This window comes from Muntiacus reevesi, chromosome 22, assembly GCF_963930625.1.
Source record: "Muntiacus reevesi chromosome 22, mMunRee1.1, whole genome shotgun sequence".
Lineage (NCBI taxonomy): Eukaryota > Metazoa > Chordata > Mammalia > Artiodactyla > Cervidae > Muntiacus > Muntiacus reevesi.
The window spans coordinates 27,440,209-27,461,135 of record NC_089270.1 but is presented as its reverse complement, the minus strand read 5'-3'; the positions used below and the strand labels follow the sequence as shown (position 1 = coordinate 27,461,135).

Genomic DNA, 20,927 nt, shown 5'->3' with positions numbered 1-20,927 from the left:
AACTTAAAATATATTCCAGAACTAGGCTCTGGCTAAGAGAACTCAGTATCAGAGTTTGGGTTGTAGCCAGAAAGCTGGGTCAAACAGTGGAGAGGATCTTAGACTGGGAGATGTGTTGTTAATACTGGGCAGAGTAAGAAAAGCAAAGCAGGAAAGGTACAAATGAAAGACCAATCCACAAAGCAAGTTAGGGCTATGTTTCAAAGATTCTGAGATTTAAGAAAACAGCATAGTCAGATCTTTGCTTTATACTTTGCCATTTTATCAAGAACCACTGAATCACCTGCTAAGCTTACAGCAGAGAAGTCATTGAAATATGGTTTGCTTCATCATTCCCAGAAAAGCAGATAAAAATAAGAAAAGGATGCTGCATTTCCCATTACTCTTATCTCTCCCTCTTTATTAACAGTATGGTTAAGCAGTAAAAATTTTTAAATTCTGGAGGACCTGAAGAATATATTATCTAACCCATACAACTATCATTTGTAAAATCTTCACTACAGAATTGGAGAAGGGAATGGCAACCAACTCCAGTATTCTTGCCTGGAGAATTCTATGGACAGAGGAGCCTGGCAGGCTAGTCCACGGGGTCACAAAGAATAGGACATGACTGAGTGACTAACACTTCACTGCAGAATGCCACTTCCTATGCTAACATTGACTCCACCTAAAATATATTAATCTACATGCACAATTACAGCCAAAGAGTTTTACTGACAATCTATGAATTCAATAAAATAATCAAATTAAATGGAGTAAGGAAAGAAAATAAGAGAGTCAAAATTTTTTAATTACAGATTTTAAATTGTACTTTTTAAAAATAGCCAAACATACTACTAAACAGTAACCCAATTCACAATGCTCTCCATTATTCCTCAAACTTCAGTTTTAAACACTAGTATTTATGGAGACTGTTATAGTTCACAAAAGTTTTGACAGAGTGATCTCATCTGACCTTCCACCCAAAAGAAGGTATTATGATGTCCCTTTTATGTGAGGCTCTGAGATTCAGCTTGCCTATCACACTTACTTGACAGCATGAATTAAGACATGTAGTAAGTCTAAGACAGCATACGTCTCACTTCACATCTTAACAACTTATCTACAAGTTATGTATTTTGAATCGATGTTCCAGAAAAGGTACAGAATAGTATACTATTCACTCACAATCTATGAAATCCATCTCAAGATCACATGAATTTTGCTGAAGATGGACTCAGGGAAATAATAGGATGTAACAGAACAGAGCAACATTAATTACACTCCAGTAAAGTCTTTTTTTTTAAGGAGGTGAGGTTCTATGGTGCTCTAACCAACTCTTAAACGTACCAGGACTATTACTACTTATGTATAATGACCCAGAGGTATGTCATAAATTAGAAAAAGATGTCATTCACACAGATCTGTAAATAAGACCTAAATACAAGATAAAATGAGCTAGTGAGTTCTATAATTTATACCAAATATCTCTTGAGTCAATTATTAGGGAGATCAGGGAACAGAAGGGAAGCGCTGAACTATACCACTTAAAAAAAAGCAGACTTTGATGTGAGACTGCTCATGTTTATATTCTATTTCCATCATTTACTGTGACCTTGAGCAAGTTATTCTTTTCCTTGATTTTTTTCAACTACAAACTGTGGATAATAGTATTATCTACCTCTTAGAGTTGTGAGGATTAAATAAGATACTATACATAATAATAGTATATAGTAAGCACTCATTAAAATATTAGTTATTGGGGTTATAATTACCCAATTGCTAAGTGTTATGAATACTTTCAGGAAAGAGGTGATATTTTATCTGTCTCTTAATGGATAAAAGAGTTAACGGAGAGTGATATCCACAGAGACTAGATATTAATGGGGCTTGAAACCCAACATAAGACATAGCACATCTTAAAACATACTAAACCACTAAAAAACCACTGTAGTTTAAAAAATACGGAGCTCATTCACATAATAAAATGTGAGTTATAGAAACAGACCCATGTACCTTTGGTCTAGCACTTTCACCACTGAAATATATTCTAAAATACAAACATACACACACAGAGATACATATCAAAAAGAATCCACTGCAGTATTATTTGTAATGGAAAAACACTGGACAAAACCAAAACACTCAACAAAACCAGGGAAGTCACAATACCTGACAAGGGACCATTCCACAGCCACTAAGAGGAATAAGATAATCGATATGTGGATTTACCTGGGAAGAGTCTATGATAAGATTATTAATTTTAAAAAGAAAATTTCAGAATATCTATATAATGACTCCCTTTATATAAAACAAAAATTTGCTTACACAGATACATGTGCAGATATAAATGTGCAAATACATAGAAAGCCATGAAATCTATATGCTTAAGATTTATACCTTGGGGGTTTCCCTGGTGGCTCAATGGTGAAGAATTCGCCCATCAGGAAGATCCCCTGGTGAAGGAAATGGCAATTGACTAAAGTATTCTTGCCTGGGAAACCTCATGGACGGAGGAGCCTGGTGGGCTACAGGCCATGGGGTTGCAAAAGTGTCGGACGTGACAGGGCAACTAAAATCTATACCTTGGGCTATAGAAGAAGGATGATTTGACTCACACTTTATCTTCCTCTATTGTTCAAATGTTTACAATTTATATTTACTACATGATTTAATAAAAACAGAAAGAAGACAATGCATATTCAGGGTTCTGCAGTGACCTAAGTGGGAAGGAAATTTTAAAAAGGGGGGATGGATCCAAAAAAAGGGGGATGGGGAAAGAGGGAAGAAAAAAAAAAGCGATATATGCATACATAGAGCTGAAAAAAAAAGCGATGTATGCATACATATAGCTGATTAACTTTGCTGTACAGTAGAAACTGACATAACAGTGTGAGGCAATTATACTTCAATAAAAAAAATAGAAAAAGATGAAAAAAAAGATAATGCAATCTCCCTTTCAGAGTCCACCAACATTACACAAACAAAACAAACATCAGTCACAGTTCAGCAAGCTGGCTGCACACTTCAGCGCAGGTTAATTCAAACGGTTCAGTACAGTTAAGACTTGTCCATCTCAGGTCATACAGCAGCTCTTCTATTTTGGCATTTCCTAAATAGCAACTGCATAAGCATTAAATTATTCCTGGCTTATTTGAAATATATTTTTAAAATATTGAAACAAAACTAAAGAAAACTAGAATGATAATGCAAGAGAACTAAAACACATCCATAGTTTCTTGATCCTGCCCTAAAAGGGTATGGAGGTGTTCAAGTCCAAAGGCAGAGTAGTTAAGACCAGCAACATCACAAATCAGCAAGAACATGCCATAGATCCGGTGGGTTTCCCTGGTAGCTCAGCTGGTAAAGAGCACACCTGCAATGCAGGGGACCTCAGTTCGATTCCTGGGTTAGGGAGATCCCCTGGTGAAGGGATAGGCTACACTCCAGTCTTCTTGGGCTTCCCTGGTGGCTCAGATGGTAAAGAATCTGCCTGCAACGCGGGAGACCTGGGTTTGATCCCTGGGTTGGGAAGAATCCCTGGAGGAGGGCATGGCAACTCACTCCAGTATTCTTGCCTGGAGAATCCCCATGGACAGAGGAACCCGGTGGGCTACAGACCCTGGGGTCGCAAAGAGTCAAACACGACAGCACACACAGATGCTGGTAGCTTTCCTGGCAGCTCAGTAGTCCATGGAGTCATAAAGAGTCGGACATGACTTAGCAACTAAACAACAACATAGATGCTGGTGCTGAAAGGACCTTTACTTCTTTAGCAGAGATTTGGAAGAGAGGGAGGGAAGAAAGGAAAGAAAGAAGCCAAGCCTGCTTACAGGTTTACAGGAAGAAAAATATATATACATACATATATATACACACGTGGATTTAAAAAGACCGCTAAGTAAGGTGAAGACTATGGAAAATTACTTTGTTAACCATACAATCCTATGGATGTTAGCTACTTATTAAGAATTACAGGGAACTGCTTAGTGCTAACAACTAATTTTAAGGACCTTAAGGTTATACAAATGTAATACATATAAAGATGTACGTACTGAGCAGATACAATCCAGTCTATGTTCTATTATTTAAACATATGAAATGAAAGACAATGAAATAGCTAAATCAACTGATTATTTGGAAACATAAGAATAAGTTCCCAACTTCCTCCAAAGTCAATATAAATTCAAACTACATGAATTAAATGTAAAATTAAGAGGTTCAATAGCCAAGAGGTAGAAGCAACTCAAACGTCCATCAATGGATGAATGGATAAAACAAAATGTAGTATATACATACAATGGAATATTTAGTCCTAGAAAGGAAGGAAATACTGTCACATGATACAGCATGATGAATCTTAAGTATATTATGCTAAATGAAATAAGTCAGTCAGAAAAAGACAAGTACCATATGATTCTACTTATATGCAATATCTAAAGTAGTCAAAATAATAGAAACAGAAAGTAGAACACTGGCTGCCAGGCATTGGAGAAAAGGGAAATGGAAAACTTGTCCATTGAGTACAGAATTTCAGTTTTACAAGATGAAAAAGTTCCGCAGATCTACTACACAACAATGTGAATGTACATAACATTACTTAGCTGTACACATAAGTGGTTAAAATAATAAATTTTATGTTGTACTGGTAGCCACAATTATTTTAATTATAAAAAATTAAGTACACACTAAATTACTTAAACCACTAAAGAATTACTTAACTATAAAGAGTTCAAATAAAACACTTGATCAAAGTTCTAGCAGCTCAATGGCAAAAAGTTAAAAATAAAACATACAAGGTTAAAAGGAAAAAAGCTACATATAAATTAAATCTGTAAAGCACCATTTGTGTAAGACTGATGTAAGACTGAAACTATAGTTTCTCCCAGTAAGTTTGAACTATAATATGAAATGAATAATCTCCATAGAAAATACAAATTAAAATGTTAATAAAATCAAATCCAACAGAATGTTAAAACTACATCATAATAAGCATTTCAAACACAGTTTAATATTAGTAAATTTATTATTGTAAATTCACTATATGAATAGCTTGGGAGGGGGAAGAAAGAAAAAATTATCTTTTCAATAGATGCCAAAAAGCTTTTGATAAAATTCAGTATACCTTTTCTGATAATATTTAGTAGGGTAAGAGAAAGAGATATACTAAATTGATAAAGTGAAAATGTTAGTTGCTCCGTTGTGTCTGACTCTTTGCAACACCATAGACTGTAGCTCATCAGGCTTCTCAGCTTCTCTGTGCATGGAATTCTCCAAGCAAGACTACTTCAGGGTTTAGCCTTTCTTCTCCAGGGGATCTTTCTGACTCAGGGAACGACCCAGATCTCCTGAATTGCATGAAGACACTTTACTGTCTGAGACACCAGGGAAGCTCATAAAGAATGGAGCATGTGCGTGCATGCGTGCTCAGTCACTCAGCTGTGCCCAACTCTGCGACTCATGGACTGTAGCCTACCAGGCTCCTCTGTCCATGGTTTTCCAGGCAAGAATCCTGAAGTGGGTTGCCATTTCCTACTTCAGGGGTCTTCCTGACTCAGGGATCAAATTCATGTCTCCTGCGTCTCCTGCACTGGCAGGAGGGTTCTTTACCACTAGCGCCACCTAGGAAGCCAAAATTAATATAGGATTATACCTGGAGACCGAACAGCACTCCCATTACAAGGGAAAGATAAAGATAGCCTATATTACTTTTTATTCAGCATTTTGGGAGTGTTCGAAAGTGATGCATTAAGAAAGGAAAAACCACAGATGTACATACTGAAAAAGAGAAGACAATCATTATTGGACTCAATATAGCATTTTAGTCAAAAAACAAAAAAAAGTGACTTAGAAGAATTAAGTTTAGTGGCCATACACACAAAGATCAAAATATCAAAATCAATACGTTCCTAGACTTCGAAAATAACTAAATTAGAAAGCATAACAGAAGAAAAAAATACCACTCAAGATAGCAATAAGAACTATAAATAATTTGGAATAAACTCCACAACAAATGTGTAAAACTTACCTGAAAACTGTAAAATTTTATTAAAGATAGACAAAGGACCTGAAAAATATAGCCCTGCTATATTTCCAAGATAGGAATGTTTCATACTATACATCTATCTCTCCTCAAATTAATCCAAATTTCAATGTATTTCAATCAAAATCTCAACAGGCATATTTAATGACAATTTACAAAAGCCATCTGGCAAGCTAAACACACAATATCCCAAATCCATGAAGATCAGTAAGGAAGAACTGCCTCTAAGACACGTTACCACATTAGGCTGAACCACAGAAATCATGTTTTTGATGACTTGTGATGTACAAAAAACAATTTCAAAAGGTGCAACCTAACAGCTAAAATTGATATGGACATATGAATAAAACAAATAGCTGTTAGGAATTTGGAGATGTTAAAACACTCAAACTCCTCCACTCTTATCACCCACAAGAAACAGATATGAGTCCACTGAAGTATTTAATACTAATTCAGCTTTGTCAAAGAGCAACAGAGCTTTCTATTTCTCACCCCAGTTAAATCTACACAGGTACACGCAGAAAACTGAAAGGGAAGGTGGAAAAAAGGAGGGGAGAAAAGTTCCTGTGAACAATCCTATACAGAGAAAGATATCTAAGGTGAAACCTAAAAGACGAGAAGAAATGAAGGGCCAAGTGAAGACCATCCTGAAAAGAAAGCAAACAGACCCCAAGTGAGAAAGTCCGCATGTTCTAAGCAAAAGGTCAGTGTGATTAGAATGCACTGAAAGTGATACAAAATGCGGCTGGAACAATGAGGAATAGGGCATACAAAACCTTACAGCCAAGCTAGAAGTTTGGGCTTTAAGAGCAACGAGAAGTCAAATAAGAATTTACATTTCAGAAAGACTAGCCTAAATGTTGCCTGAATAGTAAGTGGAATATGGTAGACAAGAGGAGAGAGCAAGAACAAATTAGGAAGCTGCTGTACGAAGTCTAAGTAAGAAAACAGCAAGTGCAAGGTAATGGCAGCAAAGATGGAGAGAGGCAGGAAGCTCCAAGGGGTAATTTGGAGGTCTTATGTCCCACGCCCTTTCCTTTCCCATTCTCCTACCACCTTTTCAGCAACAGAAACAGTCTCTTTGGGAAACCATTTCACGAGGCTCAAGTGGGAACAACCTCTCCTAGTCTACATCTTAGATGTAGATGGAGTGGAAAAGACATGATCGAGGTCTGAACAAAAATCTTCTTCCATAGTTGAACTTGCTGGTTCAGGAATGGACATGTGATCCAAGCAAGGCCAAAAAGATTATTTCAGGAACCAGGAGTGACTTTTTTTCCTATATTGCTAGCCATAAGAACAATGTAACCCTAAAATTATACTGGTAATAAGACGTTAATTATCTTCAATATCCACATTCCCTTTTTTCTTTTAGTAAAACACTTTTCCCAGAAGTTATATCTGGGTATAATGGCCAAAGAACAAGAGCTAGGTCTTAGGTATAGATGCATAATTAAGTTCTGGTCAATAGGATATAACATGAAGCTATGTTTGCAATTTCTTGGTCAATTCCTCAAAAGGAAGTTATCTGTGCTCATTTTTCTACTTCTTATTTCTCATGGGCTATGTATTAGTTTGCTAGGGCTGCCTTACAAAATATGTAGACTGGGTGACTTAAACAACAGCAGTTTATTTTCTCACGGTTATTAAAACTAGAAGTCCAAGATCAAGGTGTCAGCAGGCCTCTAAGGCCTCTCTCCTTAGCTGAGAGATGGCCATCTCACTGTCCTCACGGCCTCTTCTCTGCATGCACACATCCTTGGTGTCTCTTTTATGCCCACAGTTCTTCTTATGAGGATGCCTGTCAGACTGGGTTAGAGAACATCCACATGACCTGGCCCAACTTTAGTTACCTTTTTAAAGTCATATTCTTACATATAACCGTATCCTGAGATACTGGGGGTTAGGGCTTCAGCATCAATTTTGAGGAAACACAATTCAGATAATAACAGGGTAAAACATGAACATAATGCTGCTAAGCCAATGATCAGATCTTGTAGATGAAGTTAACACTCTAAGGCAGAGCTGTTCAATAAAACTTTCTGTGATGACAGAAACATTCTAGACCTTCATTCTCCAATATGGTAGCCACAAACGATTATTTAAATTAAGTAAAATGAAATGAAATTAAAAACTCACACCCTCAGTTGTAGTAGATACATTTCAAGCACTCACTAGCCATACGTGGCTAGTCACTACCACACTAGACAGCACAGGTTAAGTGACGGTGTAACAAAAGAGCAGAAACTTAAGATACACAAAATGACCTGAAGGACTACCCCCAGGTTATCACGGAAACTACCTTGCTTGAACTTCATGTATTTTGGAGTCTCTTTGTTCAAATAACCTATCCTATACTGTAACTAATCAAAAATTTAGAAACGGAATGCTGCGATAATAATCCCTAAAAACTCTGATAAGGCTTAGAAGACCGGTGGCAAGGAAGCATATTTCAGGCTGGGAACCTAGCAACCTCTGTTATGAAGAAGCAAAACCATTTTGTAAAACTCTTGCCTGCAATAATGAGTAGGGCAAATCACCTAACTACCAGGTATGGGGCTATAAGAAAAGCAGTTAGAAAAACTAAAAACACTGATGAGTTAGCTGTTTAATCAATGACTAGAAACAGCAACTCACCTATGAGTTTAAGCAGTTTGTAAGCAGAGATAGATATGAAAATAGTGCCACTGAGAGAAGATCTCTTAGTAGCAAACTCTACCCTGTTAAGAGCCCAGTAATCTGGAGGTCTCTCGGGTTTGGGAAAGCCAAGTGTCTTGGCATTCCAAATACCAAGAGTTAACTTTGTGACCTGAAAGATTCTTTGTCAGATATAGCAAAGATCAGGTAAAGAGGGTTGCTTTCCCACCTGTCAAGTTGGTTACGGAAAACTAAGAGGAAAGAAGGGCAATAGTCATTTTGTAAATACTTTCTCTCAGTTATTCAAACACTAGTCTAGGTGCTGCTCTTTGGGATTGCATGGGGGGATTTGCAGGTATAGTTAAAAATCCCTAATAAGTTGATTTTTTTTTAAGCCAGAGTGATCACCTTTACTGAGTCTAAATTAGTCAGATGAGCTGTAAAAGATTGGGTTCTGCCTGACGAGTGTGATTCCAAATACTGAGTCTGTAACTGGTATCCCTTCACTGGATATTCCTTTTCTAATTGCCTATGAACAACAGCTTCAGCATATGCCCATGGGTTCCAGCTTGGGTGAGCTCTTAACCAACTCCTTACCTTACAAATTTCGTATTTGTTAGCCAGCCCTCAGAATTATGTAAGCCAATTTCTTGTAAGCTCTTAATACCTACCTACCTACCTATCTACCTATCTAACATATATAAATCTACTCGTTCTGCCTCTCTGGTTAAACTCTGACTGATATGTCACCTGAGCTGAACATTTCAGATGCCCTCAAGGAAGCCAAGGGAGAAAGGAAAAAGTCTACTAGAGAGAGAAGAGAATGAACTGATTTCAAAAAATATAACAAAAAGAAATCTTTTGCTGTAGTTAGTATCACATGGTGCTGACTTAGAAATTGATTAAATAAATGTTTGAGTTTTACCATCAAACCACATTACTGGCCTATAAAACTCTATAACTGAACTTTAAGTAACCCTGCAGCCTCTAAATGTATGCCAACTGGTATGGTGCTATAAACTTTGCAATCTTAGGAATGTCACACTCTCAAATACCTACTATATCAGAAGTGGCAAAGGAAGATAACAAGGAGGAATCACCTAAGAACAAAGCCAAGGATATACACAATAGTCAAAAAGGCATTCCTCCTATAGAGCAAAACCAAGAGTTTAATCAAGGATTTTACACAGCTGCCAGGGCAGTCTTCTCCTGTCCAGAAAGATTTCATTATTACTATGGACCAATGACTGTGGTCTACCTGTTCTTTCCTTTTCCAAAGAAGCTGTTATTATGATTATCCTGTTCCTACTCACCACTATACAATGGGTTGAGCAAAAGAAGGATAGATAATGTTTATTTTGCAGACGACTGGACCGAGTTAAGGAGAAAAGCATCATGCAGATATCCTACACTGTGACCTATACGTAGTTTCCAGCTAGGACTCTGGATTGATTCTCTTGAGAAAGAAGACTATGCACTGGAAGAAAGGTTTGTACAACTGTTAAGTGGTCAGAAGTTTCAGTCTGCTACTCAAGAAGAAAGGTTTAAATCGGAGACATAAACTTGAGTCATTAGCAACTGAATATATAAAGACACAAAATGAGATAAAAACACCTAAGAGTGAGCAGATACAAAATGAAAAAGGTCCAGGAAGGGCAATGTGGTACCAAATAACCAAAGAATATACAATGAAGGAGGTAGGAGGAAGCAAGAAGACCAAAAGAGCCAGCTAGTAATGTAAAAACAGGAGAGGGTGGTGTATTATACAAGCAAAGAGAACAGTACTTTTTAAGACACAAGGATTGGTCAACAGGGTCAAATGCTAATGAAACAATCAAACACTATATCCAAAAAAGATATCCATGGATCTTGGGAGAAAACCTCTAGAACAACTTATTTCAAAAAAATAAAAAATTTTCTACATTGTAGAAATACTGTAAACTGATAGAGAATATGTGTAACAAATGACGCCATGAAGGATTAATAGCCATAAATATAAATACAACCACACACTGCTAAAGAAAAAAAAAAACTCTAGTAGAATAATAAGGATAAAAGGGGAAATTTTCAAAATAAATCCAGATAAAATATAACCATGAAAATTTGCTCAATGTCAACAGTAATAAGGAAAATGAAGACAAAACCAAAACACTAATTTTTATATAACAGATTTTAAAAACTAAGACGATCCAATCCAATATCATTCTTACACATTTTTGAAAGAAGTAAAATGAGAGAATTTATCAAATGTAGTATGTGAATAACTTCTCGCCCTCAAATTCCATTTCCAGGAATCCACTCTAAAGAAATACTTTTGTACTCAAAAATAACAGTAAAAGGATATTCACTTCAACAATGTATATGTATAGCAATGTACTGAAAACAGTCTAAATGTCTACCAACATAAAAGATCAAATAAATTACAAACATCATACTATGAAACATTCATAAGTAAATGAGAACAAGTCAAATTTTAATATACTCAGACACGCCCCTCAACACACACATATCCACACTCACACCTTCTCTCTCAATCACTTACTCTCACCAAGAAAGAAACTAAAACATTTGACATACACCAAACTAGTAGTGTTTATTTTAAGCACTGGATAAAACCTTTATGTATTAGAAGACTCTTTTTTAAAGCATGAATGTATCACTAGTTCTTACAGCTAAATAAGTATGTAATCATTATATGAAGACATCTCCTTAACTGATATAAGAGAATGATCACAAATGAAACACAGAAGACAAAATTTTTAAGTGACAGCTCTGCTTTGTATGATAATTTGATTAATATACATGAAGGAAAAAGAATGCAAAGATGATTTCAAATAGTAATGATTAATTTTGGAAAGAGAATTATAAGTGATTTTTGTATTTCTCAGATTTCTTTGATTTTGCCAAATTTTCAACAAATATGTGTAAGTTTCTACAAATATGTACACTTAATTATAGGAACTCAAAGCATCAGTGACTCAATGGACATGAATTTGAGTAAACTCCAGGAGACAGTGGGGAACAGAGGAGTCTGGTATGCTGTAGTCCATAGGGTTGCAGAACTGGACACAACTTAGGAAATGAATAAAAACAATTATATAAACACTGCACTTAAAACCTAACTTAAAAGATATTTAACATTGCACTCTGCACTGTCCTGTAATTCAATTTTTCATATTTTTACACATCTCTACCTGCAGCAACCATAAGCATACTCATATAGCTACCTCTTTTCTTACTACAAAATCTTCAAGGTCAAATTAGAATGGATGACTCTTTGGTGTAACTTGGTAGTCTAGGACACTCTAAAAAGTCATATATAGATCTCATTGCTAAAAAAAAAAAAAAAAAAAAAGAGCATAATACCAAGAATTAGTGAGTATTCTAAGAGACATTCATAAAAGGTGTAGAGGCCACCCCATTGGTATGCAAAAACAGAACAATCTCTATAATGAGACCAATTCTAAAAGCAAACAGATACACTGAAAAATGTTAGACTTCCAGGTAATTACACAGGATTAAAACCATCCTCACAGTTTTTAATTATTATTAATTTTGTCTCAATGAGATTTAAATTTTATGAAGCTGGGAATAATGTCTCGGTGTTTTCAAAATCCTCATAATTCCTAAGTGATTATGCTAGGTCTCAATAAAACGTCTTAAAAAAAACTTAGAAAAAGATACTAGTAGTGATACCTATCTTCTAAAAATCATAAAAAACAGAATTCCAACATGGTGCTAAGTTTTCATGTATGCAAGTTTAAAAGTTTTACTAACTATAATGCATACAGCTATGATTTTAAATATGGCTAACTCATATTCACTGAGAAGGAAATGATTGAGATTACAATATAGACTAAAAACAGCCACATGTAGTAGATACACAATAAATATTCAGCAAGTAAAAGAATTAACTCCTATACTGAATCTCACACCAGAAAGAGCTACACTAGAGGCTTTGCAACAGGACTAGTTTTGTTATTAACTTCATATAAAAAACAAGAGGGAAACGTGGCACAGAGAAGAAAAAAGACAGTATTGGGGTCAAAGACAGAATTGGAAATAGACCTGGGATAACACAAACATAAGATTTCCTTTTCTTCTCAGGTTTCAGGTTTAGGGCAACAGGAAAGACGAAAAGGAACAGAACTTCATGTAATGTTTTTTTATTCCAAATTCAAAACTGCGAAGACCAATTTTTCTACAGATCTCTCTGAAATATTTTTCACTCAAAGGTTCTTTAATTGAAAAACAATTCACAAGGAAAAACCAGACCAAGAATTAATTTTAGGATAGGTCTTTATTTCTTCACGTTTCTTTTTTTTCTTTTCTGTTCTGTTCTTTTTTTATTGGGGGCAGGGAGGATTAAAAAAATGAAAGATTAAATGAGAGCAAATGATAGCGTGAGAAGAAAATAAGTACTGCTAGAGATGCGTAGCTACAAACTAGTTTCATATATTTGCCATGTCTAGTCTATACTTTCAAATAATCTCAAGAAATGAGTTTACTTATTTTCAAAACTGAACTAACACTATCTAGTACATCTCACATTTTCTTCACTTTGTGACTCTATGTGAGTTACTGGTTAATTGAAACTTTAAGTAACAAGAGTAATGAGAATATAACTGTATAATCTGCAGTTTTCCTTGATCATGGAATCCATCCCTAACCCACCAATCATTTTTCAGCTCTCGCTCTAGAACTTCCCTAGTTTTGGTCATCATTTCATTTTCATGGTATAACAGACAGAAATATTTATAACCTATTTTGTGCAGTTGTACCTTATCATTATTTAAAATAAGAATTATGACTTTGGTTATCTCCAAAACCTTATTTAATCTTGTTCAACATTATGCTGCACTTTTACTGAAAAAGCAGGCTTTGTTTCTGACCATTTAATCAAAAAAGCTCATTTTTTCCCACTCATATAACCCTATTTAACCTTTTTAATCTATTCTCAATAATCTTGTTGTCTATTTCCATCAGCACAATTCAACATTATCTGCATACTTTAAGAGAGACTTTATTATATGTCAAAATTCTTTGTAAAAACAATAATATCGGCTCTAGAAAGAATCCGTAAAGTACTGTAATCTTTACATTTTCTTCTACTTGACCTTCTTTTATCTCTAGTTTCACCCTGAAATAAACTTAGAAAGCCAACTCTAAAAAGATCAGGTAATATCTATGAGTTTCACAAGTTGACAGAAGTCAACTTTCAATAATTAGGTCTATATCGATTTTTCACAGCATTTTTGGGGAAGATAAAATTTCCAGCATGTCCCCTTTCAATAATTAAAACCCCAAATTACAAATCATGATAAAATAATACCTATAATGCTCCACAATTCCACTTCCACTCTGATTGGATAAAAATTCTAAAGACAAAAGAAAAAAAAAAAGTTAAGTAAAAACACTAAGTCAGAAAGGATATTTTGTTTCTGTGTGGCAAGTGGATAGGTACAACTCTACCATAAAGGTAAGGTTCCAGGGACTAGAAGGAGTATTCATTTTTACCTATCACCTTCTATTCCTTAATGACTTGTTTTTTCAAAAGGTGAAAGCTGAAAGAAGTCAGATTTGGCATAGGCTACCATGGATGTTGGTGCCCCCTATTGGTCCTTACAAAAATATAAGTAGTATCAGCAGGCAGTAATTCACATATCATTATGAAGTGAAAATTCCTTCTCATCTATAATAAAGTATGGAAAAATTATAAGGAAGCTCATTACATCCACATTTCCTAACCCACTATATTATATTTACAAAAATGTAGAAAAAACTACAGTCAGAGTGCAAACATACTGTTTCAAGGACCTAAAAATCAACCTCCTAGTCAACAGCTGGTTTACTTTGGATGTCAGTAGAAGCAGACTAGCGAATAGTCCAGTGAATTTCTGGGAGTCAAAACATACTGCTTTGATGATTATTCCACATTGAAATTTTAAAATACTAACTCCAATTAAGTTGGTGAGGTTAATGACTAGACTAAACTGAATAATTATAAATAAAGGCATCTGACAGGGGTCCACCATAAGTAGTTGCAACCAAGTTCTACATCCGTAAGACTTAAGATTTGAGGTCCCAAATACTTCCAGGGCAAGTGACTAAAGAAGATATATTTACAAACTATTTTTATTTCAGAGATCCAACTTCACCAAAACCTGACAAAGATAAGATGCTAAGACTTATCATATAGCACGCATGGTATAGTACGGTAGAATACAGTAGAGGGATAGAGATGCGTAAGACAAGGGCTTCTGTCTTTGGATCTGACAGAACACGGTAGACTAGGTAAAAGCATTTCATCAATTAAAAGGCAAAATATAAGGATTTAAGAGGAGAGTAGGCATAGTGTTAATTAACCAGAAAAAACAAATAAATCTTGATCTCCTACTTCACAATACAAATATGCCTTCTTCATTACCACATTACCTTAGAAACAATTTTCCCAATTCTAAACAATCCATATAAATGCTTGCCCAATTTCCTACAACCACTGCAGTGAGAATGTTTCAAATTAACATGGTAGGAAGGAGGGAAGTTAAATACTTCTCTGAATATGGTATCTAATGAAAGTTTTACATACATACTATAGGTGAAGGGAAGAAAGGAAAAAAAAAAAAAAAATATATATATATATATAAGCACCTTCAACAAAATCTTGGGTTTATTTAACTCCAGGGTATTCTCAGCTTATCCAGACCCCAACTTAACATCTCCTATTTAAAAGGATTTTTTTTTTCTTAGCTTAATAAAGATAACCTTGAAATGCTTAAGTCTTAAAAGGCAGTGAGAAGCAAAAGACTGCCAGTAGAGGAGGTGGTTTTCACTATAAAGCTTCATTATGTTAACTGCTAATTCTAAATGGTGATAAATGTGAATATACTTATCTGTGCTCTCTGTATTTCTCCTCCCAAGCCACCTTTATAGAACAAGAAAAGCAATGTTCAGCACATCTAATTTGTCTTCAGTGACCGCCCTACTACCAAAAAGTATCCTCCCCTATGTCATCTGAATTTGTTTTAACTTTACCTGATATGTCAACCTCAGATAAAGCTGTACTCAACACCATACAGCATAATAGAGCATGTGAATATATGAATGAAGAGGCAGGCTTTGAATCAAAGGTTAAGTTCCACTTTGCCACTTACCAGCTATGTGGCCCTGATGAAGTTACCTAAACCCCTTCTAACCCTGTATCTTTGCATTTTAAATGAATATGATGAATATCCCCTCCCAACATTTGTATACCTCTCATATTTTATTCAGGACATACATTTAACCATTTGCTTTCACTCTCATACTTCCTCAAACTTACATTTCATCATTGGTGCATTTTAAATCAGTGTGTCTTAAAACAGCTTTGCTCACTGTTACTTAATACAGCAAAATTCCTCCTATATAATAGAAACTACAAACATTTATGAATAATGAAACAAATATGATGACACCATAGCATTACGGTGAAAATGGGAATATATGAAAACTGTATTCACTCATTTAATTCTCAAAACAATGCTATAAGGTAGAATCTACTATGATCATCATTTAAATATGAGTAAACTGGAGAGACATTAGGTAACTTGCCCAAGATTACAAATGTGTGTGATGGATCAAGGGTATGAATTCAAGCTCCATTCCTGCCCTTAACCATTGCATTAGACTGGTACTAAATAGTAATTCGTATCATGCTTTTAAAATGTAAATATACCTAAGGTACTCGATTTGATAAATAGAAATCTATCTTTAGGCACTTATCAGGCAATCAACAATCAATGTCTTGGTTTAAATGGCTTTCCCTTAATACCTATGAGGTCACCAATACTAAGAGAAGTAATTAAGTAATTGAAAGATGTTAAAATCCAAATTTCAGTTATTGGACAGCCATGGATCCAAGAAGGAAGGAACTCTATACCTACTCCTGGTTTCCTAAGTGAATTCTGGATCTTCCTTAGTTATTAATTACTCACTAAGAAAATTTTTATTAAGTACTATGCTCAAGCAGAATAAGAGACAAGATGATTATGACAGAATTACTGTCTCAAAGATCTTACCATCTTATTTACAAATACTGCTTTGTCAATTAAGAGGTGCAACAGGGCAACAGATAAGCTTCTCTGGGCTAATCTGGATTCTACCATAACCACAGAGGAACTTGGCATTTTTCTATGAAAAAACTAACAAAAAAAAGATTTGGAAGTGAACTTGAGGAAACGTAATCTACTTCTGAAACAACTCTATGTCTTTGATGTCTGTCTATAAACAGATGCTCCCTGGCCTTGCAAATCCTTTCAAAAGTGAATGAATAAGTAAGTCCTAACTTATTTACTGGGCTCCTGTTGTCTGAAATATCTTCACTAGGTTTGTTACTTAAATTTAAAACCTCAAATTATCTACCAAATATAGATGTAATTCTGATCAACTCCTACTGTATTATATTTTACGAATCTTTAACAAAAATGTTAATTTTGAACATGAGTTCTACCTTTAACAGCAAGCTTTTTCCCCTTTGAATTCTGCTTTAGCAAACACTGATGCCATTCAATTACATTTAAAAATAGGTTCAACAGAATGTAATGTTGTTTCTGAAAGGGAGTATCAACTCCTGCAACTTCAATATCTTTTTCTTATACTATTCAAGTTAAACTATTTAATTAATTTAATCCACTAGTCAGTAAAGAAGTGCATCAGAGTTTTTATGTTAGGAAATACATTTCCATCTATTTTCCATATTGGTCAGTCACTCAATGAAAGCTGAGAGAATTATTATAATTTTCAATTTTTGATCTATGGTTTTGCATCAGACTGGGGAGGTGGGTAAAGGAATATATGAAGTTGCACAAATTATCTACAACATGGTTATCCTATTCTGAAGCACTGCAGAGAAAATCCAATTCACAATAACCTACACTAACATTTAGAAAGAGTTAGATTCTTCTTCTTAAACATTCAAATAAAGCTTTTATTTAAATTGAATCTCCTTTCCTTCCAATGTTCCCTCTTTCAGCAAATATACAAAATATCCAGCTAGCATTTCATCGAAGTAAACATAGATATTTTTTGTTTTATTATCCTCCACTTTTTCAGGTTAAATAACCCCAAAATTATAACTTTTCCATGATTTTTATCTGAAGGATAATCTCGAAGATACAATCCATATTTCTCATCGTGTAGCAAATAACAGGATGAATTAGAGAAAGGACTTAAGTACAACTATCAGCCATAAGATTTCCTAGCTTTGTAAAGTTAAAGTTCTGTTGACATGTCGATAAAATGGTAGTGAAACAAAAAACACTGTGCAACTCATCCATTTAGCTTACAGTGTATAGTGATGATTAGGTTTATTTATTTATCTTGGTCAAGGATGGAGGCAGGTGCAGAGACATACTGTATTTCTGTCTGCTTATCCTTCATCATGTACCTATACAGATTTATTTTTAATGGTTGTGCTTTCTTCCACTTATTTCTCCTGACTCATCTCTATAACAAATGACAAACCCATTGTTTATACTGCTGGACAGAAGACAGAATAAAGCATATTAAAAATAAAGAAAACACTTCTCTAATTGATCAGTCAACATATACCACTCCTATCTTCCAAGGAAAACCAAACCCAACTTACAAAACACACCTATAAGCTTGAGCCTATTCTACATGATTTAATGAATTACTAAGTTTTGCTTATTAAGTCAAATCCCAATGGACAGAACTATCTAGGTATGTAAAGTTTAGAGAATAATATTATTTCAGTAAGTACTGCATTCAACTTGATATTAAGTTCCAAACCAGAGCTTGATATTTTGTTAGAGAATTTAAAATTTTAATAAGGTACGGGTATTTTGCACAAGCTGTTAGCTTGCAACGGACTGCCTGTTTTTTGAAAGAGGTCAGGAGGGGGATAGAGCGACTAAATTGTCATGAAAAGTATACTGGTCTGAATCATCACAAAACTTTGATTTCTACTTTTGTTGCTACCACCACTGTCAGTTGCCTCTAAAAAAAAAAAAAAAAATTCATTATCCTCATTTTTAAAATAAGGTTTGATGAGATTACCTCTAAAATGTTTTCTTGTCTCTGTAAAAATAATGCAATTGAAGAGTTCTAACTACTGTAACAGATTTTACTGGAAATAAGGATCCTGTTCCATCCTTTTTTCACTGTTTCATATGCAAGCTGAGCTACACACTATTCTGAAGCATTCAACTAGGTCAATACAAAATCTATCAGTACAAACCTACCCTTAGAATTCAGTAGGCTAAACGAAATAGTAGCAAGTGTCCATTTTTTTTGGCGTACATACTTCAAGATTACATCTCTTCAGATATAACTTCATTCAGTTTGAGGTAAAAGAGAATCTGGTCTTCTACTAATAGACAAGTCTCATATTCTTCAAAAGGTTATTTCTTTATTTGAAATTAGGGAACCCAAGTTCCAATAATGCAATTTTCAAAAAACCTAGCCTTGTATCAAAATAAGCTGTGTTTGTGGAAAAGAATAAATGGCAAGTGGTACTTTTAGATAATTCAGTTGTTCTCTCTTATAACTATATTTATAATCAGCCTTTAAAAAGCGGCTTTCCTTCTGTTGCCTTAAGTTACAACTTCTTTCTTCAGATCGAGATTTTCTAGCTTCCATTTCAGGAAGCAGACAAGAGAGTTACAAAAGACCTGCTAACTAGTAAGGCTAACTCTTAGCTTGTTCTCAGTATGGTATGTTTTACTCAGCTTTTGGTTAAATGCCTTCTTTGAAGAATGAGGGCCTGCAACGCCGCCTGTCTGTGAACCCAGGAAAAATTATAAACAGTTATGAAACCAGATCACTAGGACAGACCAAGAGGCCTTCTTCCTATTCCAACTCACCACAACCAAGCCTGGCTCCCAAGCAGCCTCTTAGGCTGCTCCACATTCTGTGGAAAGCAACAGGGCCTAGCTTAATTCTTCCTCATCAAGGAAGCATTTGGAAATGTATGAGTATGTACATGTAAGGATCAAATACATTTTTCATCCACTGAGTCATATATCAATGTAAATGGATATAAGATCAGTTCATCCAAAATCTTTGAGAGATCGAGGAAGTGAAGGTGACTTCAGCAGCCACGATTATGGGGGGGGGGGGGGCTGCAGCAGAACAGTATGGAAAAGTACAGCTTCTCACGTGTCTCTCACATACACAAATACTCAGCTCTCAGTCCATTACAAGCTTGCCTCCCCCTCAAACTGCTCCCCTCCACCTCACTAGTGGGAGAAATCTACCAACCTCCTAATCGTTCCCCAAGAGACCCTCCTACCTATTATGTTAACCCTCCCGCTTTGGTCCCGCCCCCGCCCCAGGAGTAACAGGGCCCTACTGGCCTGAGGCCGACCCCGCCGGGTGTGCACACAGCGAGTCTAACCAATTCCTTCCACCCTTAACCGTGTGAACCATGCCAGGGTAACGTGCTGTGCACCAACTCTGTGGACTCTGCGGTCCTCCCACCCCCACGTGTCAGCTACCCTCCCCCACATGTCCACACCTCACGATTTCGGCCCGGGAAAGAAAGCGAGCGGTGGAAAGCCTGGCCCCGAAGACAGATCAAGCCCACAGGAATCTGGCCCCTCGCAAGTCCCCTCCCACCTTTGGCCCCGACCCTTAACACTCCCTTCCTCCCTCCTTCCTTTGAAAGCAGGCCCTTGCCTCAGAAACCTCTTCTTCCTCGTCGTCGTCGTCCTCTTCTTCCTCGCTGTTGTTGCTGCTGGTGCCGCCGCCACCTCCGCCGCCGCCGCCGCCGCCTCCACCGCCGCCGCTGTTGTCGCTGTCGCTGCTGCTTTCGCTGCTGCTGGGGGGTCGGCAAGTCCGGTTACGCTTGGCCTTGTGCTGCTGCTGCTGCGGCGGCTTCTTCTTCAGGAGCAGATCGCAGACTCGCACCATCCCACGAGGAGACGAGGCCGAGCGAGCCCCGCTGCCGCCGCCAATGCCGCTGCCGACCTCCGCTGCTGCTGCTGCTGCCGCCGCCGCCGCCGCCGCCGCCGCCGCGGGGGGGCCCGCCACAGCCGCCACCGCCGGGGGGCTCCCTTCTCCCTCAGCCGCCGCCGCTGCCGCCGCCACCGGAACCGTCGCCTTCTCCATCTCCGGGGAAAGAGGGAGGGCGCGGACGGGGGAGGGGCGTGGGGGCTACGCTCTGCCGCGACTTCGGCCGCACCGGGGCCGACACAGCGCTCGGTGCCGCCTCCGCCGCCACCGCCTCGGTCACCTCTACTGCCGCCGCCGCCGCCGCCGCTCCGCCAGC

The 20,927-nt window shown here is 36.8% G+C and overlaps 1 protein-coding gene across 3 annotated transcripts in view; it reads right to left on the bottom strand.

The window, feature by feature from the left end:
- Positions 1 to 20,891, bottom strand: part of ANKRD17 (ankyrin repeat domain 17) — a 161,511-nt gene extending 140,620 nt beyond the window's left edge. For all 3 annotated transcript variants that reach the window (XM_065914413.1, XM_065914414.1, XM_065914417.1), the window contains exon 1: positions 20,336 to 20,891. In XM_065914413.1, coding sequence (XP_065770485.1) covers positions 20,336 to 20,767 — 432 coding nt within the window. In that variant the 5' untranslated portion in view covers positions 20,768 to 20,891. The remainder of the gene's footprint in view (positions 1 to 20,335) is intronic.
- Between the last annotated feature and the right edge of the window lie 36 nt (positions 20,892 to 20,927).